Source organism: Nerophis lumbriciformis, linkage group LG19, assembly GCF_033978685.3.
Source record: "Nerophis lumbriciformis linkage group LG19, RoL_Nlum_v2.1, whole genome shotgun sequence".
In the NCBI taxonomy this organism is placed as follows: domain Eukaryota; kingdom Metazoa; phylum Chordata; class Actinopteri; order Syngnathiformes; family Syngnathidae; genus Nerophis; species Nerophis lumbriciformis.
In genome coordinates, this window is record NC_084566.2 from 28,296,998 (window position 1) to 28,316,624 (window position 19,627).

General features: G+C 41.9%; 1 protein-coding gene across 1 annotated transcript in view; it reads left to right on the top strand.

Annotated features, from left to right (window-relative positions):
• The window catches only part of LOC133618568 (contactin-associated protein-like 4), a 274,944-nt gene that overhangs the window by 160,823 nt on the left and 94,494 nt on the right, over positions 1-19,627 (top strand). The window contains exons 7-8 of the mRNA XM_061979051.1: positions 16,758-16,933; positions 17,023-17,154. Of these exons, the coding sequence (XP_061835035.1) occupies positions 16,758-16,933; positions 17,023-17,154 (308 nt within the window). The remainder of the gene's footprint in view (positions 1-16,757; positions 16,934-17,022; positions 17,155-19,627) is intronic.

Sequence of the window (19,627 nt, forward strand, 5' to 3'; positions counted from 1 at the left end):
GGAGCGTGGCTGGACTGGTGCTTCCTGAAGTCAACGATGATCTCCTTGGTCTTGTTGACATTCAGGACCAGGTTGTTGGTTCTGCGCCAGTCAACCAAATGTTTCACCTCCTCCCTGTAATCCATGTCATTGTTGTCACGGATGAGGCCCACTACTGTCGTGTCGTCTGCATACTTACTATAATATATATATATTATAATATATGATATATATATATATATATATATATTATAATATATATACTATACTATAATAAAGATATATTCTATTCTATTCTATTCTATTCTATTCTAACTCCAGTAACGAATATGAGCGAAACAAGAAGAACATTGGAGGTAAGGTCCGAGTGACCACTGGGCGCAAAAAAAGAGGCAATTTACAGCAGAAAGGCCCGCAGGAAATGTGACGGACAGGAAAGAGGAATGCAAAAAGTACCTTTTCATTTTGGCAACTTTCTTCTGGGCTTCCTGCTCATGTCTTTAAAAGGGTACTGAATTTTTGGGGGTAATTTTGCCTATCATTCGCAATCCCTATGAAAGACCAGAATACGCATGTTTCCTTTTTGTATGCATTCTATCGTAATATACGGCAAGTACGAGGTGGTTAACATTAAAGCTAATGGGAGTAATCCATTGCGCCAATAAAGCATACTTGCCAACCCTCCCGATTTTCCCGGGAGACTCCCGAATTTCAGTGCTCCTCCCGAAAATTTCCCGGGGCAACCATTCTCCCGAATTTCTCCCGATTTCCACCCGGACAACAATATTGGGGGCGTGCCTTAAAGGCACTGCCTTTAGCGTCCTCTCTCACCTGAAAAGGAGACTATTATATATGTCTCTGTTATCCATAGGTTTATCTATAACCCATAAAGTAGGCAGGCACGGAGCTATTTCTCAGCTTGTGTTTATTTCAGCCGGCATGTTAATACACTGACACCACAAAATCCGGATTCCCATCATGCATTGCTTCAAAACTACGGCAAGTAGTAATGTCCAAAAACATAGCAGAGACGAAGCAGAAGAACGAAGAAGAGACACGGCGACGACGAGTAAGAAGAAGAAGTACGCTTGCAGGTTCCAAAATGACTGGAAAAAAACAATTTCAGTTCATCCAGGACAACTCGAAGGGGAAGGGGTATGCTGCCTGCAAATTTTGTAGATCAGACTTCTCCATTGAACACGGTGGCCGAACGGATATACTCATTCATGAACGGATGATTTAAATGTATATATATTAGAAATACTTGAAAATATATACACACACCCCGCCCCATCTCCAGAATTCGGAGGTCTCAAGGTTGGCAAGTATGCAATAAAGCCCTGTAAAAACATACAACAACTGCCAACAATACTGCATTTACATCTTGTGACCTCGCATATTTGCCAATTAGTAGCGATATTGTTATTATAAACGCTAACGTCAAGGAACTGCTTGATCATAGAGAGATAACTTGCTTACGCAGCTATTGACAGACTATGCCGGTGAGCTGCCGCATCGCCTCTGAGTTGGTAAAAGTTATTTCTACATTAAAAATCACGCCTCTCATTTGTATAGTACTTGGGTCGGCAACCCAAAAATGTTGAAAGAGCCGTATTGGACCAAAAAAACAAAAAAAATCCAGCTGTAGCTGCAAAAAATTAAAAGCCTTATATAAGTTATATAATGAAGGCAACACATGATACAAGTGTCTATATTATCCTACTATGAAAGGCTGACGCAAATCTTTGTTGACAGAAATTTTGTATTAAAATTTTCATTCTACACTGTGGAAGTCACTTCCTTGCAGTCCCACTGTCAGACACGGCACAGGAGTCCAGCATGCAGCTTTAACAAGCTTTTTAATGATCGTATCTTTTTATGCAAAGTTTTCTCCAGACTTTTCAGTCTCACCAATCCTCTCTCCCCCTCTGCTCCCGGCCGCTTACTGTTAAAGACAACAGATGATTAGATTAACACGTACCACCTGTGAAATCTAATCACCTGCCAGCTGTGTCTCGCCGTCAGCACGATGGTGCTCGTCTTCAGTACCATGGACAGCGGCGGTGAATTTTCCTTATGCAAGAAGCGATGACTACACCTCCCCCGACATACACATTTTTGCAACATTAGAAATCAATAGTAAAATGGAGGTTTCTCACAGGATGAGATACGTTCTGGAAATGACTGGCTCAGAATGGCCAAAGGTATAGATGTGTGTGTCCAAGTTAAAGGAAACGGCAGGTTGTCTTCTTCTAATGGATTTATTACAATCTTTGCAAGCTGGGTAACGTTTGGTGTGGTCTGGAACAACATAGCACACAAACAACAATCAGAAATGCAGCCAATATTACATACAGAAACATGCAAATATAAAATAAATACACAGAGGACATAAGTAAAGGAAATTAAAAGAGCTCAAATATACCTACAAACGAGGCATAATGATGCAATATGTACATACAGCCAGCCTAAATAGCATGTTAGCATCGATTAGCTCGCGGTCATGGATTGACCAAATATGCCTGATAAGCAATCTAGCAAATCAATAAAATCAACAAAGCTCACCTCTGTGCATTCATGCACAGCATACAAAGTTTGGTGGACAAAATGAGACAAAGGAGTGTCATAAAACACGTCTTTTTGTGGCAATATCGGAAAAAGTTGTACATGTAAACAAACTATGATGAGTTCAAGGATCGCCAAAATTAGTAGGACAAACGGTGCTTGCAGGCATTTATAACATAAACAGTGGGATTTCTAACAATCAGAAAGGTTTGTGTCATATTTGTTCTCCTACAGAAAATATATTAAAACAAAAAAATGTTTTTTTCTTCATCTTTTTTCATTTTCACACATCTCTCAAAGAGGTCCAGGGAGCCACTAGGGCGGCGCTAAAGAGCCGCATGCGGCTACTTTTGTCCAGTATAAATCAATCGTTTTCTCTGACAGTGTAAATCAAAAGTGAGCGTTTTTATTATTTGTCCTCTTGCTGTAGTAAGAAAATAATTTTCAAAGTGAATATTTTCTGGATTGTTAATTTGTAAATATGTTGTTGAAAACATACATACTCCTGTGTGTGTGTGTGTGTGTGTGTGTGTGTGTGTGTGTGTGTGTGTGTGTGTGTGTGTGTGTGTGTGTGTGTGTGTGTGTGTGTGCGCGTGTGTGTGTGTGTGTGTGTGTGCGTGTGTGTGTGTTCTTGTATTTCAACCCTTCTTGAGACATCAACAAGGAAAAGTACCTTCCATATGAGGACCAGTGAACAAGTTAGGACCGGAATCATGGTCCCAATAACGAAAACTATTGCATCTAATAGAGAATGTCTCATTTGCACCCCTGGTGGTGAAGTCTATCCAAATTAGGGTGGTCCCAAAAAGTAGGGATTTTTCAAATTGACTGTGTCGGTTTTAAAAGTTCTCCTCCTCAACATATAAAATAACAAGTGTGTATAAAAATTTGAAGTGCTCCCCATCCGGCCAACATATGTAATAACAAGTGTGTGTGAGAAATTTAAATGTGCACCCTTTGGCCAAAACTATTGAAAAAAAAAAAATTATATAGAGAGATACTGTAATAACTTGAAGTAAATAATGAAGATTAAAAACCAAATTACAAACAAAAAAGTCAATTTTTTTTTAACTAAAAGCAGTCATTTTCTCACAATGTGTCGACTTTTTTCTTATAAAATTGGGAACAATTTCTCATATTCTTTCTGTTTCTGTAATGTTGCAATATTTTCTCATAAAATTACTTTATGTAAAAGTATTCCTTTTTAATGCAAAATGGTGACATTTGTTAAATAAAATTCTAACTTGTATCACAATATTGCTAATTTTTTTGTTGTTCTTGTCAAATAGTGACATTTGTTTAGTAAAATTATGACCAGTAAAATGATTATTATAATATTGCTGTGATGAGGTGGCGACTTATCCATGGTGTACCCCCGCCTTCCGCCCAAATGCAGCTGAGATAGGCTCCATCATCCCCCCCCCCCCCCCCCCCCCCAGCCACCCCGAACGGGACAAGCGGTAGAAAATGGATGTAGTATAATTTTGCCAAAATGTATAAGTTTTCTTATAAAATTGTGACTTTTGTCGAGTAAAATGACGACTACTTTCATAAAATTGTCAAAATGTTAAGCTTTTCTTGTAGAAGTGCGACTGTTATTGAGTACAATTCCAACTTTTATCATAATATTGCACAAATGTTCAGTTTTTCTTGTAAAATTTTGACTTGCGTTGAGTAGAATTTTGACTTTTATTACAGTACTGCCAACATTCTAAGTTTTTCTTGTGAAATTCTGACCTTTTTCTTGTGAAATCCCAACTAATTTTTCACAATAAGCTGCTTTATATTTGCATAGTATGTATATATCATTAATGTTGTAAATACAAATATTTTTATATCTAAAAAGGGTGGTCCTATAGAGAGGCATTTTTCGGAGGTATTGAGAAGGTAACAAACACAAGGATGTGTGTGTGTGTGTGTGTGTGTGTGTGTGTGTGTGTGTATACACTCTTTGTTGATGAAAATGTTTTCCTGAGCCTTTAGAGGCTACATTCGTCCATCATCTTCCTCCTTCTCCGTTTCCCTCCAGACCACCTAATACATTTTTAATGACTGCATTCGGTTCTTGCAACAGTTCCTTTTCCCCGCAGAGCTCGGCGCTCCTCGCCGGGGGGAATCGCAGCCGCTAATTTGGACCTGCCGACGCTCATCTATCATTTACGAAGTTTCATCTGCACCCGCTCGAATTTGGCGTGACGGCAGATATACGCAGATTTGGCTTCAGATCTTCTAAGTTCTAGTGTGAAGATGTTTCCCACATGATGATGAGACAAGTCAACCCCGATTTCAACCTCCTAGTGGGAGAACATTGTCATCATAATAGAGAAACTTTTGTTGGACGAGTTACTGTGGGGACCATTTCCAAACTTTATTTTTGATCCAAAGACGTTTTATGAGGACAAATGAGAGAACACCAGCATCCTTTTTGCTTTTTTCCCCCCCTTCCTCTAACAACAGTATTGTTGGCAATGCACAAAATGTAGTAGATGAGCTGTTTCAGTCCCTTGAGGGAAAGCTTACGCTTCCACACTTTTAATTATCCTGTACTACAATGCAATATCAACAAATATTAATATTATGCCACATCGCAGATTTGTAGTCTTTTGTGTTGTTTTTTAAGCATATTCTACAAACCCCGTTCCCATATGAGTTGGGAAATTGTGTTAGATGTAAATATAAACGGAATACAATTATTTGTAAATCATTTTCAACCCATATTCAGTTGAATATGCTACAAAGACAACATATTTGATGTTTAAACTGATAAACATTTTTTTTTTTGCAAATAATCATTAACTTTAGAATTTGATGCCAGCAACACGTGACAAAGAAGTTGGGAAAGGTGGCAATAAATACTGATAAAGTTGAGGAATGCTCATCAAACACTTATTTGGAACATCCCACAGTTGAACAGGCAAATTGGGAACAGGTGGGTGCCATGATTGGGTATAAAAGTAGATTCCATGAAATGCTCAGTCATTCACAAACAAGGATGGGGCGAGGGTCACCACTTTGTCAACAAATGCGTGAGCAAATTGTTGAACAGTTTAAGAAAAACCTTTCTCAACCAGCTATTGCAAGGAATTTAGGGATTTCATCATCTACGGTCCGTAATATCATCAAAGGGTTCAGAGAATCTGGAGAAATCACTGCACGTAAGCAGCTAAGCCCGTCACCTTCCATCCCTCAGGCTGTACTGCATCAACAAGCGACATCAGTGTGTAAAGGATATCACCACATGGGCTCAGGAACACTTCAGAAACCCACTGTCAGTAACTACAGTTGGTCGCTACATCTGTAAGTGCAAGTTAAAACTCTCCTATGCAAGGCGAAAACCGTTTATCAACAACACCCAGAAACGCCGTCGGCTTCACTGGGCCTGAGCTCATCTAAGATGGACTGATACAACGTGGAAAAGTGTTCTGTGGTCTGACGAGTCCACATTTCAAATTGTTTTTGGAAACTGTGGACAACGGAGACCACCGGACTGTTGAACAACTTAAGCTGTACATCAAGCAAGAATGGGAAAGAATTCCACCTGAGTAGCTTAAAAAATGTGTCTCCTCAGTTCCCAAGCGTTTACTGAGTGTTGTTAAAAGGAAAGGCCATGTAACACATCGGTGAACATGCCCTTTCCCAACTACTTTGGCACGTGTTGCAGCCATGAAATTCTAAGTTAATTATTATTTGCAAAAAAAAAAAAAAAGTTTATGAGTTTGAACATCAAATATGTTGTCTTTGTAGTGCATTCAATTGAATATGGGTTGAAAAGGATTTGCAAATCATTGTATTCCGTTTATATTTACATCTAACACAATTTCCCAAATCATATGGAAACGGGGTTTGTACAACATTTCACCCTACATTAGCCACTGACCCACAATGAAGCTGAATCTGATGCCACCCATGAGCTATGAACATTCAGCAAAGGTAACAAGTGCAAAATATGCAGCCAACTGAAATATTTTCAGACTGTAAACAGGGGCGGATTAAGAAATTTTGGCCCCCTGGGCCTGACATGGTCTTGGCCCCTCAACCCCATGCGTGCACGCGCACACACACGCACGCACTATGCAAGAAATACTGTATACTGTGAACAGACATGCACACTGTACTGTACAGAAGAGTGCACATACTGCACACACACTATTAGGTATACCACACAGACAAGCACAGGTTTCACACAGACACAGGTAGGGGGAGGGGATAAATGGCCTAAAAATAAAAATTTTGGAAAATGATTACGCCCACTTCAGTGATGGTGCATTGGGTCATTTGAGAGATATTATGTATTGGAAGTTGGTACCTATCATGAAATAAACCCCCCACCCCACCCAAAAAACTAAATTGGACATGATTTTTGCCCCCTTCTCCTCCCTTCTATCATTAAAAATAAAATAATATCTTAGGAAAACACTTTGGCATAACGGCAGCTGTGCAGCAAATTGAGGCTCAAAGTCTGTATCTATTTTGTGGGAAAGCTTGAGGAGGAGAAGGAGAAAGGTAAAATGATAACATATGCATCGGAGAGCACCACAAAGAAAGGTGTAGGCCAGTTCATGGTACAAGGGCTGCATGCAGGTCAAGATAGCCCATTTCCTCTGCCTGTCTTACCCATTCACCGAGAGACCACTGAGGACATAGAAATGCAAGTGGATATGGGGTTCGAAATACTGGCGTCGGTCAGAGGAGTCAATGTGGAGGATGTTTATAAACTTGTAGATGCACATATGACTGACAGCACAGAGCACAACAAAGGCTTTTCAAAGCTGTTGGCAGAGATGAACAACTTGGAAAAACCAGCAGGGCAGATCTTTTGTGGCACCCACACTACACTGGGCTTCAGCAGTGCCATGAATAAAGTGATGCGGTTGGCGGAGGCCGATATGAAGATGGAGCAAGTGCTACAGAGTTTCATGGTGGATCTGGATGTAGACAGCAAGAATGCTATAGTGGCTGGACAGGCACTGGACATGTCCTGAACTCAGTGTCAGACGTGGCTGCCCAATACTTGGATGAAGTGAAGCAGCTGACAGATCTCATGCTGCCCCATCTGAAGACTGTCCTGGCCAGGCAGAGGATGGACTATGGGATGGATGAGGAGACCTTCCCAATGGACCCTGTCAGTGAACAGGCTAGTAACATTGATGGCACCCCTGTGCACAACATTGGGATGGAGAGACAATGTGGCAAGGTGGACTACAGACTGAAGAAGTTGGGCACACTGAACGCAGTCAATAGGTCAATAATTTTACAGAAGAGCCAGGAGCTTCAGAGGTTTCAAGGCAGCAGCACAAGCAAAAAGAGAGGTTGAACTCAACTGGAGTAAACTCATGAAGGCAAAATTCGAGAGTTGGGCTGACGAGAAACAAGAGATGGCTCAAAGACAGGAGAAGAAGAGACTAGACATGCTGGACACTGAAATCTTTTGGTGGCCCCTTCACGATAGTGGGGAAGTTGAAAAGTTCCTTGTCGATGAAAGTCTGAACAAGAATGCAAAGCTGCAGAGAATGAAGCTTGAGGTTCAGTTTGCCAGAGAAAGCACCAAGCTTCTGCCTAAAGTCAATCCTATCTTCAGAATCCAGGTGACAGACAGTTCCCAGAAATGGCGAAAGTGCAATTCTCCCAGTCATAATGGATACTTAGAATTTTATGGTGGTGGTAAGTATTCATGAAAACAGGTAGCCTAACATTAGTGAATGGGTGAATTCTGGAAATAACAACCTAAAAATCTTACACAGTGCACCTTTAAGCAAGGGGTTTCTTTCGTGCTTTCAATTTCGCAAAATCATCCACCACATCATTGAAGTCCAACTCTCTTGTCAGCTCACTCTCAATTGCCATTAGAGATAACGCATTTAATCTTTTCTGAGTCATTCTTGTGCGCAGCTCATTTTTGACTCTTGACAAAAGAGAGAATGAGCGTTCTCCCTCACAGTTACTGACCGGTAGAGTGAGAAAAATCTGTAGCGCAATGTATGTATTAGGAAACGTAGGCTGTAGTCCAAAATGTATTATTGTTTTGAGCAGTCCTGAAGGGGTCCTCTCCTCATCAGTGTTGTTGAGCTGTATAAAAGATTTGAACTGTATAAGCTCCTGTCCAAGACTTTCATTGAGGTCAGATGAGTATGATTCAGTGAGAATCTTGGCCTTGTGAAGGACTGAAGCATTGGACTCTGTATCCAAAGAGAAAAGGACACCGAACAAATTGTTCAGATGTTTGTAGGCCTCCAGACGGTGATTAAGGCTTGAACTCAGTTGATCAATAGAGGCAATAAATGTCTCTATTTGAAACAGTTGCCTTCCCTCAAGCACAACATCTGGGGATGCTGATTCATCAGCAAACTTTTTACGTTTCTTCGTCCGTTCAGCCCTGTAAGATGGGGTGCCACCCAACATGTTTAAGGCTTTCTGCTCAAAATGATCAAATAGATCTCTTTGGGAGAGAACAAAGGTGCGCAGAGATTCCAGCAATCTAACTGCTGTACCAAGGTCCATGTCTGCTTTTTGAAGTTGCAGACTTGTGGCCTGAAATCTGGACAGAACAGTGTCCCAAAAGCCTGCCATGAAGGCCATCTCAAGTGAATCCAGCTTCCGCACTAAACTGTCAGCTTCAGTTTGTGTGTCTCGTTTCTCTGTGTCATCAGTGGAAATACCCTGTAGTGCTGCTCTTATTTTACTGTAGTTCTGCCACAGTGCTTTGGTAGATTCTGCACGGCAACTCCAACGCGTGTTGGATAAAGCTTTAAGTGTGAGATCTATGTTGGAATTGCCAAATACCCTGTCCCATCGGTGTGTGGATGCAGTTGTGAAGTTGTAAATAGACTGAATCAAGTCAAAATACTTAGAGACTTCATTTCCGCATCTGTCAATGCTGTTGACTCCCACCAAATTCAAAGAGTGAGCTGCACATGGAATATAGTGTATTAATGGGTTGCTTTTCTTTAAGTGAGCCTGCAACCCATTATACCTCCCTGACATGTTGCTGGCATTATCATAAGCCTGCCCCCTGCAATTTGACAGCTCTAACCCTAGATTTTCCAACACAGACATGACACAGTTAGCCAAACTTTCACCTGTATGGCTAGTAATGGGCTCAAAACCCACAAAGCGTTCAACAACACTGCCCTCTTTGCTAACAAAACGGAATATGAATGTCAATTGGTCCACATGAGATAAATCTGGGGTTGAATCCACAATGATAGAGTAGTATTTGCTTGCTTGCAGTTCATCTGCTATAGCCTGTTTGGTTTTTGCACCCATCAATTCAATGAATTCCTCACAAATGGTGGAGGACAGATATGAGGAATTACCTCGACCCATCTGCCCAAACTTTCTGATGTGATCCTTTAGAAAGGGATCAAATTCAGCCAGGACCTCCAGAATATCAAGGTAGTTCCCATTGAGAGGAGACCCTAACGATTCATTTTTACCCCTAAATGCAAGGCCCCTTTCTGCAAGGAATTTAATGACTGCAACAACTCTTTGTAACACCTGCCTCCAATAGCTGCTCTCTGCCTGAAACTGTTTGAACAGGTCTGCATCAACTGTGGCACCTGTGGCGCGGTTCAAGACTGCTTGCATGCAGGTTATGTGCTCAGCACTTCGCTCATGTTCACCAAATCTTTCTGAGTGTTTCCAATCACAATAGCCTGTCACAAAAGAATGCGTTTTTGGGGAAAACAGTTTGCATGCAAAGCAGTAAACATTACCAGTAGAGGGAGAGTACATCATCCACTCTCTTTGTACTCGTTGTCCATTGGGCTGGTGTGAAGTAAAATGTTCATTGTTTAGGCATCGGGTTTTGCCTCCTAGCCCACTGTTCCTCACAGAAGCTGGATAATGGCTGTGACGGTTGTGAAATGATTTTGCACCTCTTTGAATAAGAACTTCCTTCATTGACTCAGTGAGGGTATCAGCCCATTTAGCGGGATCACTAGGTAGAGTTGTCACTGTAGATGGTGTTGAAGAAAGATTCAACTCATTTTCTATGCTGTCCAGAGGTGCAGTGACCTCACATTCATCCGAGCAACTGGCTACTGCTGAGTTGGTTGAATCATTAGCATCCGAAGCATTTGGTTCAGTGCGTACACTTGTAGTGGTCTCAGGATCTTGGGAGCTACATGCTAGCTCAGGTGCATTGCTAACCTTAGCTGAATTTGCAGTAGCATTTATAGAATTGCTTTCAGCAGATGTCTTTGTACTGAAGAAGCTGGAGATATTTGGAACACTCTCAAGTAAAACTGATTCCTTTTTTTTCTTTTCTTGCTGAATTTTTTTTCTAGCTCCTCCACTTAGACGTTTATGATCCATATTTCCCTTCTTTCTGTGCACATTGGCTCTTTGCCTATCACAACAGCTTAACCAACTGTGTGTGTGTGTGTGTGTGTGTGTGTGTGTGTGTGTGTGTGTGTGTGTGTGTGTGTGTGTGTGTGTGTGTGTGTGTGTGTGTGTGTGATGCAATTTTCAAAACTAGCAATCTAGCATTAACAGTCAAAAGCAGAAATCAGCTGATTTCTATAAGAACTGATAACAGATTTCCAATCAATGCTAAACTCAGACAGCGAAAGTCACTAGATGACGTTTTGAGTCGCCAGTCATGTATGGCCAAAAGTCTCTAAATCGAATGCCAACGTTGCTTAATCGCCAACACACTGGGACTCACTGAAGGACTGACAGTGAATAAAAAAAGATGATTAAGATAATTGTGTACTTTTCTCTTCTGATATTTTCACTTAGGACCCCAAGCTATCTGCATGCAGCAACAATGTCTGACAGACAGGAGAGCGGAGTGGTCAGTGATGAATGGCAAGGGAACAGACTAATTTGTACTGAGGAGAAAGAGAGAGCCAATTACAGTGAAATAAATACCAAAAGAGCCAAGTGACTAGCTGAAGGCAGGGACAAATGCCTTGGAGTGACCAACAAGAGTGCAAAGTACCAAATGGTAAAATGTGGGAAGACCAACAGGCAGATCTGCTTTTACCACTTATCTTCACAACCAAAAAGTCGCTAAATGATGTTTTCAGTCGCTAGCCAGGTATGGCCAAAAGACGCGAAATCTAGCGGTAAAGTCGCTCAATCACACTGACAGTGAAACAAATAATTTTAAAAAAGATAGTAATCGTACAATGTCTTGTACTTTTGTCTTCTTCCTTAATATTTCTCAAAGGACACCAAAATGTCGCTATCTGCAGGCAGCTTGCTAGCTATGATGGCAGCAACAATGTACCTTAGAGTGACTGACCAACAAGAGCTCAAAGTACCTAATGGCAAAATGTGGAGAGACAGACACAATAAATTGCATTAAGATGAAGAGAACTGTTGCTATTATTAATTTTAACAACAACCAGAAAGTCGCTAAATGTCACCAGCCAGGTATGGCCAAAAGTCGCTTAATTGGCCACACACAGTAACAGAGAAACAAACAAACAAACAAAAAAGATCATAAAGATAATAGTTGTACAACTTTGTGTACTTTTGTCTACTTTCTAAATATTTTCACAAAGGACACCAAAATGTTGCTATCTGCAGGCAGCTTGCTAGCTATGATGGCAGCAACAATGTACCTTAGAGTGACTGACCAACAAGAGCTCAAAGTACCTAATGGCAAAATGTGGAGAGACAGACACAATAAATTGCATTAAGATGAAGAGAACTGTTGCTATTATTAATTTTAACAACAACCAGAAAGTCGCTAAATGTCACCAGCCAGGTATGGCCAAAAGTCGCTTAATTGGCCACACACAGTAACAGAGAAACAAACAAACAAACAAAAAAGATCATAAAGATAATAGTTGTACAACTTTGTGTACTTTTGTCTACTTTCTAAATATTTTCACAAAGGACACCAAAATGTTGCTATCTGCAGGCAGCTTGCTGGCTATGATGGCAGCAACGATGTCTGCCAGACAGGAGAGAGTGGTCAGTGACGATCGAATCGAGAAAATGACAAAATGGGTCAAAGACCAAAAAGTTATTAACTGACAGCAGTGACAAATGTCAGACTGTAAACTTTTTTGAAAGAAAAGGACAAAATGGGAAGATGCTGATAATAACAGCAAAATGGAAAATATAAGAATTTCGAAGTAATGCTCAACTCAAGTGTGTGTGTGTCGTGTGTGTGTGCGCGTTAAACTTCTTGTGGAATGATTTCAAATTATCTCTGAGTCTGAACTGAGGGAAAGGAAACCAAATTTTGAGCAGTCACTCACGAGTTCAAAGTACCAAATGAGGAGATTCTAAAAGAACAGACCGGTTTATGAAAGACTCGATGGGGGAGGGGCACAGCTAAGAATACTTGAGTGAGATTTTGTGATCCAAATTCGAGATAGAGCTTTTTGATAATGATAATTTGTCAGAGTAAGGTTGTGTAATCAAAATTTGAGAATGAGCTTTGCCAATCAATCAAGAATATTTGCATTAAGTTCTGTGATCAAAATTCAGAAACAACCTTTAATAATTGATAAAGAATATGTGAGTGAGGTTGTGTGATCCAATTTGAGAATTAGCTTTGATAATAATGATTGAGAGCCTCTGGCCCTCTGTGGATCGTGGCCGCGGGGCCAAGTTGGCCTGGCCCCTTGGGGCCTCTGACCCTCTATGGATCGGGGCCAAGTTGGCATGACCCCTCGGGGCCTCTGGCCCTCTGTGGATCGTGGCCGCGGGGCCAAGTTGGCCTGGCCCCTTGGGGCCTCTGACCCTCTATGGATCGGGGCCAAGTTGGCATGACCCCTCGGGGCCTCTGGCCCTCTATGGATCGTGGCCGCGGGGCCAAGTTGGCCTGACCCCTTGGGGCCTCAGGCCCTCTGTGGGTCGCGGCCGCGGGGCCAAGTTGACCTGGCCCGTTGGGGCCTCTTACCCTCTATGGATCGTGGCCGCGGGGCCAAGTTGACCTGGCCCCTTGGGGCCTCTGGCCTTCTGTGGGTCGCAGCCGCGGGGCCAAGTTGGCCTGGCCCTTTGGGGCCTATGACCCTCTGTGGGTCGTGGCCGCGGGGCCAAGTTGACCTGGCCCCTTGGGGCCTCTGACCCTCTATGGATCATGGCCGCGGGGCCAAGTTGGCCTGGCCCCTTGGGGCCTAAGATTATTATTTTTGCAAGAGTAGTTTTGCATGCGTCGCGGCCACGGGACCAAGTTGGCCTGGCCCCTTGGGGCCTCTGGCCCCCTGGGCCTGAGCCCGGTAGGCCCGTTCATTAATCCACCTATGACTGTAAATGATTAAAAGGTGATATAGGACTTAAAGGCCAAGCCAAAAGCCATATTTGGAGGCCATACACGAAATGCAGTCAGTGGGAGCTGTAGAGTGAAACCGACTGGTTCTCGGTGAAGGCTTCACATCTGTGGAACTCCTTGCCACTGGAGTTAAAATCACAGTCACAAAACTGAAAAGGCGGCTTAAGGAAAATCAGAATTGTACCTGCACTCTTTCACTATGAAGCAACACATGGCTTGGTATTGTCTTGCTGAAATAAGCAGGGGGGTCCATGATAACGTTGCTTGGATGGCAACATATGTTGCTCCAAAACCTGTATGCAGCTTTCAGCATTAATGGTGCCTTCACAGATGTGTAAGTTACCCATGCCTTGGGCACTAATACACCCCCATACCATCACAGATGCTGGCTTTTGAACTTTGCGCCAAGAACAATCTGGATGGTTCTTTTCCTCTTTGGTCCGGAGGACACGACGTCCACAGTTTCCAAAAACAATTTCAAATGTGGACTCGTTAGACCACAGAACACTTTTCCACTTTGTATCAGTCCATCTTCGATGACCTTGGGCCCAGCGAAGCCGACAGCGTTTCTGGGTGTTGTTGATAAATGGCTTTTGCTTTGCATAGTAGAGTTTTAACTTGCACTTACAGATGTAGCGACGGACTGTACTTACTGACAGGGGTTTTCTGAAGTGTTCCTGAGCCCATGTGGTAATATCCTTTACACACTTATGTCGCTTTTTGATGCAGTACCACCTGAGGGATCGAAGGTTCGTAATATCATCGCTTACGTGCAGTGATTTCTCCAGATTCTCTGAACCTTTTGATAATATCCCGGACCGTAGATGGTGAAATCCCTAAATTCCTTGCAATAGCTCGTTAAGAAATGTTGTTCTTAAACTGTTCGACAATTTGCTCACGCATTTGTTCACAAAGTGGTGACCCTCGCCCCATCCTTGTTTGTGAATGACTGAGCATTTCATGGAAGCTGCTTTTATACCCAATCATGGCACCGACTTGTTCCCAATTAGCCTGTTCACCTGTGGGTTGCTACAAATAAGTGTTTGAACGTTAAGTATCTTGTCTTTGCAGTCTATTCAATTGAATATAAGTTGAAAAGGATTTGCAAATCATTGTATTTTGTTTTTATTTACGATTTACACAACGTGCCAACTTCCCTGGTTTTGTGGTTTGTGTATATATATATATATATATATATATATATATATATATATATATATATATATATATATATATATATATATATATATATATATATATATATATATGGAGAGGAGGCCGGACAGTTTAACCTTGGATTCAGGGGAAGCAGTGTGGTTTTCGTCCTGGTTGTGGAACTGTGGATCAACTCTATACTCTCGGCAGGGTCCTTGAGGGTGCATGGGAGTTTGTCCAACCAGTCTACATGTGTTTTGTGGACTTGGAGAAAGGATTTGACCATGTCCCTTGAGAAGTACTGTGGAGAGTGTTCAGAAAGTATGGGGTATCGGAGCGACTGATTGTGGCAGTCCGCTCCCTGTATGATCAGTGTCAGAGATTGGTCCGCAATGCTGGAAGTAAGTCGGACCTATTTCCAGTAAGGGTTGGAGTCCGCCAGGGTTGTCCTTTGTCACCGATCCTGTTTACAACTTATATGGACAGAAGTTCTAGGCGCAGTCAGGGCATCTTGTCAAAATGCCCCCCAACGCCTCCCTGGGGAGGTGTTTAGGGCACATCGGACCGGTAGGAGACCACGGGAGACTATGTCTCACAGCTGGCCTGGGAATGCCTCGGGATCCCCCCGGGAGGAGCTGGACGAAGTAGCTGGGGAAAGGGAAATCTGGGCTTCTCTGCTTAGGGTGCTGCCCTCGCGACCCGACTTTGGATAAATGAAGAAGATGGATGTGATTGTGATGATCATCATTAAGGATGTCCGATAATATTGGACTGCCGATAAATGTTTTAAAATGTAATATCGGAAATTATCGGTATCGGTTTCAAAAAGTAAAATGTATGACTTTTTAAAACGCCGCTGTGTACACGGATGTAGGGAGAAGTACAGAGCGCCAATAAACCTTAAAGGCACTGCCTTTGCGTGCCGGCCCAATCACATAATATCTACGGCTTTTCACACACACAAGTGAATGCAATGCATACTTGGTCAACAGCCATACAGGTCACACTAGAGGTTAGGCCGTATAAACAACTTTAACACTGTTACAAATATGCGCCACACTGTGAACCCACACCAAACAAGAATGACAAACACATTTTGGGACAACATCCGCACCGTAACACAACATAAACACAACAGAACAAATACCCAGAACCCCTTGCAGCACTAACTCTTCCAGGACGCTACAATATACACCCCCGCTACCTCCTACTCCCCGCCCCACAACCCCGCCCACCTCAACCTCCTCATGCTCTCTCAGGGAGAGCATGTCCCAAATTCCAATCTGCTGTTTTGAGGCATGTTAAAAAAAAAAAAAGCACTTTGTGACTTCAATAATAAATATGGCAGTGCCATGTTGGCATTTTTTTCCCCATAACTTGAGTTGATTTATTTTGGAAAACCTTGTTACATTGTTTAATGCATCCAGCGGGGCATCACAACAAAATTAGGCATAATAATGTGTTCATTCCACGACTGTTTATATCGGTATCGGTTGATATCGGAATCGGTAATTAAGAGTTGGACAATATAGGAATATCGGATATCGGCAAAAAAGCCATTATCGGACATCTCTAATCATGATATATTTTAGGTATCCATGAAGACAGACCTGCTGAATAAATTGCGCTCCTTATTCTGCTCACCAAAGAGACGCAATCCTCTCTGCACAAGTTTTGTAAATTAGCTTTGTGTGTGCTATCATGTTTTAGTACACACAAACTTTTTAACGAACAAAAACTACAGGCTTTTTTCACCACAGCACCCTCTGCTGGTTTACGTGGTCCGCTGCCTAGACTTGACCCTAATGCAACATCCTTTTTCCAGCCTGGACTTCCTTCCCCGGACCACGTCGTCTGGCCTCGCTGGGCAGCCTGCTGGACGACCAGCAGTGGCACCTAGTGGCCGTAGCGTGTCACGGCACTCGGTGCAATCTGACCGTGGACCAGCACACAGAGACGGTGGATCTGCCGCCGACTTTTGACAACTGGCACATCCAGCAGGTGCTCGCAGAAGCATCGGCGTCATCTGTCATCTTAGCACGCTTTATTCTCACCGTTGAACTTGTTTATTTTTTCCTGATGTCTTGCAGCTGAGTGTGGGGGTGCTGCCCAAACCTGACCCCCAGAGTAGGATGTTCCAAGGCTGCCTGGAGAACCTTGAGTACAATGACCAGAACCTGATCGAACTGGCCAGACGCAACGACCATCAAGTGACGATGACGGTGAGTCGATGCGCATTGCATTCCCTAATAAGGTCAAGTGTCACACGCTTTGACAATTATGAGAAGTTGACCTTCATGTTTGGTCTTATCGGCCCCAGATGGACATTTTCGAATTAGAGAGTAAACAAAGGAACGGAAGAGTCTTTTATGTATTGTTTTTCATTAAATGCAAGTGTTTGACGTTGGTCTGGAGACCACACTACAGCAAGTTTCCAAGCAGCTACTTAATAATTCAACACAACTTCAAAGACGTAAAGTGTAACATATAAGAGAATGCATTAAGTACATTTCGGAGGGAAGTAACTAATTAATGACTTAATTAGTAGGATAGCAGCTGATTGGTAATGAAGTTGATGCAGCTAGCTATGGAAAGGTGCTCATTTATCTGTCGCTGGCTACTTTAGCCAAACACATTGCTGGTAATTAAGCTTTGGAATTGAGTTTGTTTAATGCGTCACTAGCTATTAAATCCTAACATGTTGCTGCAAGTAGTTCATTGTAACTGTCATGTCTGTGTGATCATGTTTTGTTTTAGTCATGTTTGGTTTTGTTTTTGGACTTTTTGTGCACTTTTGTTTGTTTTGTCACCATAGCAACCATTAGTTTTCACCTGTCACGTCACGCACCTGTTTCACGTTTTGAGTCACGCACCTGTCTTCACTAATCATGTCTGTAGTATTTAAGTTCATTGTTTTCAGTTTGTCTTTCTGGCGACATCCCGCATTTATGCTTTGCACATTCCTGACACTTGTTATTCATGCTTCATGCCATGCCACAGTAAGTGTTTATTAGTTTTATGTCCATAGTTTTGCCTTTGTCCTAGTTTTTGTTTTATTAGCCAAGTTTTTGTACTTCCGCCCTTGTGCGCGCCTTTTGTTTGCTTCCTTTTTTTGTAGTTTGTTAGTGTTTTAAAATAAATCATGTACTCCCCTTCACGCCACATTTGGTCCAAATCTTTTGCACCTCGGGAGAACAAACCACGCCACAGTCCCAGTCGTGACAGTAACTGGCTTTAAAATGTAAACACCTGGCTCGTTTATAGCCACAGTATTAACTGACGCTAGTCTAAGGCGTAGTTAGCGGTGAAATAAAAAAAATATTGGCAATGAAATTAAGTAGAGATGTCCGATAATGGCTTTTTTGCCGATATCCAATATTCCGATATTGTCCAACTCTTAATGACCTATTCTGATATCAACCGATACCGATGTATACAGTCGTGGAATTAACACATTATTATGCCTAATTTTGTTGTGATGCATTAAACAATGTAACCTTACCATGAATTGATTAACGTGGACCCTGACTTAAACAAGTTGAAAAACTTATTCGGGTGTTACCATTTAGTAAATGGTAAATGGTAAATGGGTTATACTTGTATAGCGCTTTTCTACCTTTTTAAGCAACTCAAAGCGCTTTGACACTATTTCCACATTCACCCATTCACACACTGATGGCGGGAGCTGCCATGCACGGCGCTAACCAGGTCCATCAGGAGCAAGGGTGAAGTGTCTTGCTCAAGGACACAACGGACGTGACTAGAATGGTAGAAGGTGGGGATTGAACCAGCAACCCTCAGATTGCTGGCACGGCCACTCTCCCAACTTCCCGACTGGTCAATTGTACGGAATATGTACTGTACTGTGCAATCTACTAATACAAGTTTCAATCATCAATCAAAATCAAGGTTTTCCAAAATAAGAGAACAACTTCAACTCAAGTTATGGAAAAAAGTGCCAACATTGCACTGCCATATTTATTATTGAAGTCACAAAATGCATTATTTTTTTTAACATGCCTCAAAACAGCAGCTTGGAATTTGGGACATGCTCTCCCTGACATAATCCTGAAACCCACTACAACTATGGGAAATACTATACTTTGACTTTCACAAAGTGCATTCTTTTTTATTTTGTTTAAACATGCCTCAAAACAACAGCTACAAAAACAATGAAGGCACACAGATTCAGTCCAGAGTATACTGGCCTACGTCCGTGTTTTACCGCGTTTTAAAAAGTCATTAATTTTACTTTTTGAAACCGATACCGATCATTTCCGATATTACATTTTAAAGCATTTATCGGCCGATAATATCGGACATCTCTAAAATTAAGTTGTTTTATAGATAAATGGCTATTTGTTCTAAAATGATTTATGGTAATTAGCAAGGTAATAAACCTTGTTGTAACTCTTTCAAATTAAAACTTACATTTTGGTCTTTTTGATTTTCTAAATCTGATAATACTAGGGCTGTCTTTGACTAAGTATTTTCATTGTCGAATCTGTTCTGTTAGATTTTGCCGGTTAGCCCACAAACAACAAAAACATGTGTATGCTAGCATGTATACTAGATGTATGCTAGCAAGAGCGCAGCTAATGGGGATCCCCACAAATAATCCGATCTAAAACACTTTGATAAACAAACAACGGCAGAGATTGAATAGTTTCTTTAGGTCCTTGGAGTGTCCCCGCC